General features: G+C 38.7%; 1 protein-coding gene across 1 annotated transcript; it reads right to left on the bottom strand.

Annotated features, from left to right (window-relative positions):
- Nucleotides 1-72: 72 nt before the first annotated feature.
- On the bottom strand, nucleotides 73-486 carry LOTGIDRAFT_176943 (hypothetical protein; the record flags this gene model as incomplete). Its single annotated transcript, XM_009066627.1, has 1 exon — nucleotides 73-486. A coding segment is annotated over one exon (414 nt), but the record flags the coding sequence as incomplete, so codon positions are not given.
- Between the last annotated feature and the right edge of the window lie 481 nt (nucleotides 487-967).

The following is a 967-nucleotide window of genomic DNA, read 5'->3' as shown; positions in this document are numbered from 1 at the left end:
CATTATGCTTTGAAGATCTAGATCTACTACCATAAACAATTGATGTCATATATTAGTTGGACGATTACGTACCTTTGCATGTGAAATGTTTTTCACGTCTCCTGCATCATGGTGTTTGACTGCCTTGTCAAGTCCTTTAAAATTATTAGCACTTCCACCTGACTCTGTTGCTCTCGTTATCAGGAAATCGTAAATCATCGTAAACAAAACTTTTACGTAAGGTAGTTGCGGCAGATATTTGACTCGATGAAAGGGAGGCAGGTTCTCTTTATCGTTGACGTTGGTGGCAGACTTGGTTGGCGTTGGATTGATGACGGGTGTTGACTGGTTATGTACGGGTGTCAAAACCGAAGTTGGAACCTGGCTGTTTAACAAGTCTTCTATCAACTCCTGTTTCTTTTTACCATTGGCATCTATCCCTTTCTCGATTGCAAGAACTCTCAAATCAGTTAGTTTCAATTTTCTCAATTTATCGATGGACGCCATCTTGTATCGAATGTAAACAGACGGCTTGCCACTCAAGGGTATTTATGCGCATGCGCGGCTTTTATCGTGAAAAGGTCTATAGCAGCTTTTGCCATAGTGACGTCAGGTCCGTAGTTAGAGTTTTGACGTAGTACAAGGAACGACAACTCTGTATGAGAGATTGCAAGGAACAACAACTCTGTATGATATACTACAAGGAACGACAACTCTGTATGAAAGACTGCAAGGAACGACAACTCTGTATGAGAGAATTGTCGTATTGATGGATGTTCGTCGTTAATCTGAGTCAAGGATAGGCCTGTTATAATTTCTGATTGAAAAAAGAAAACCCAGCTCATCGTTTTCTGCCATCAGCAAAGAATTTAATCTGTCGATTGAAATGAAAGTGTTAATTTATTCTTGTCATCTTTAAGTTTTTACTCTGTGTTTTTTTTTTTTCGTTTTTTTCTGTTTTTTTAGTTCCGAGTCTTTAAGATGAAAT

This window comes from Lottia gigantea (genome assembly GCF_000327385.1).
Source record: "Lottia gigantea unplaced genomic scaffold LOTGIsca_7821, whole genome shotgun sequence".
Classification (NCBI taxonomy): Eukaryota; Metazoa; Mollusca; class Gastropoda; family Lottiidae; genus Lottia; species Lottia gigantea.
This window is presented reverse-complemented; position numbering and strand designations above follow the sequence as displayed.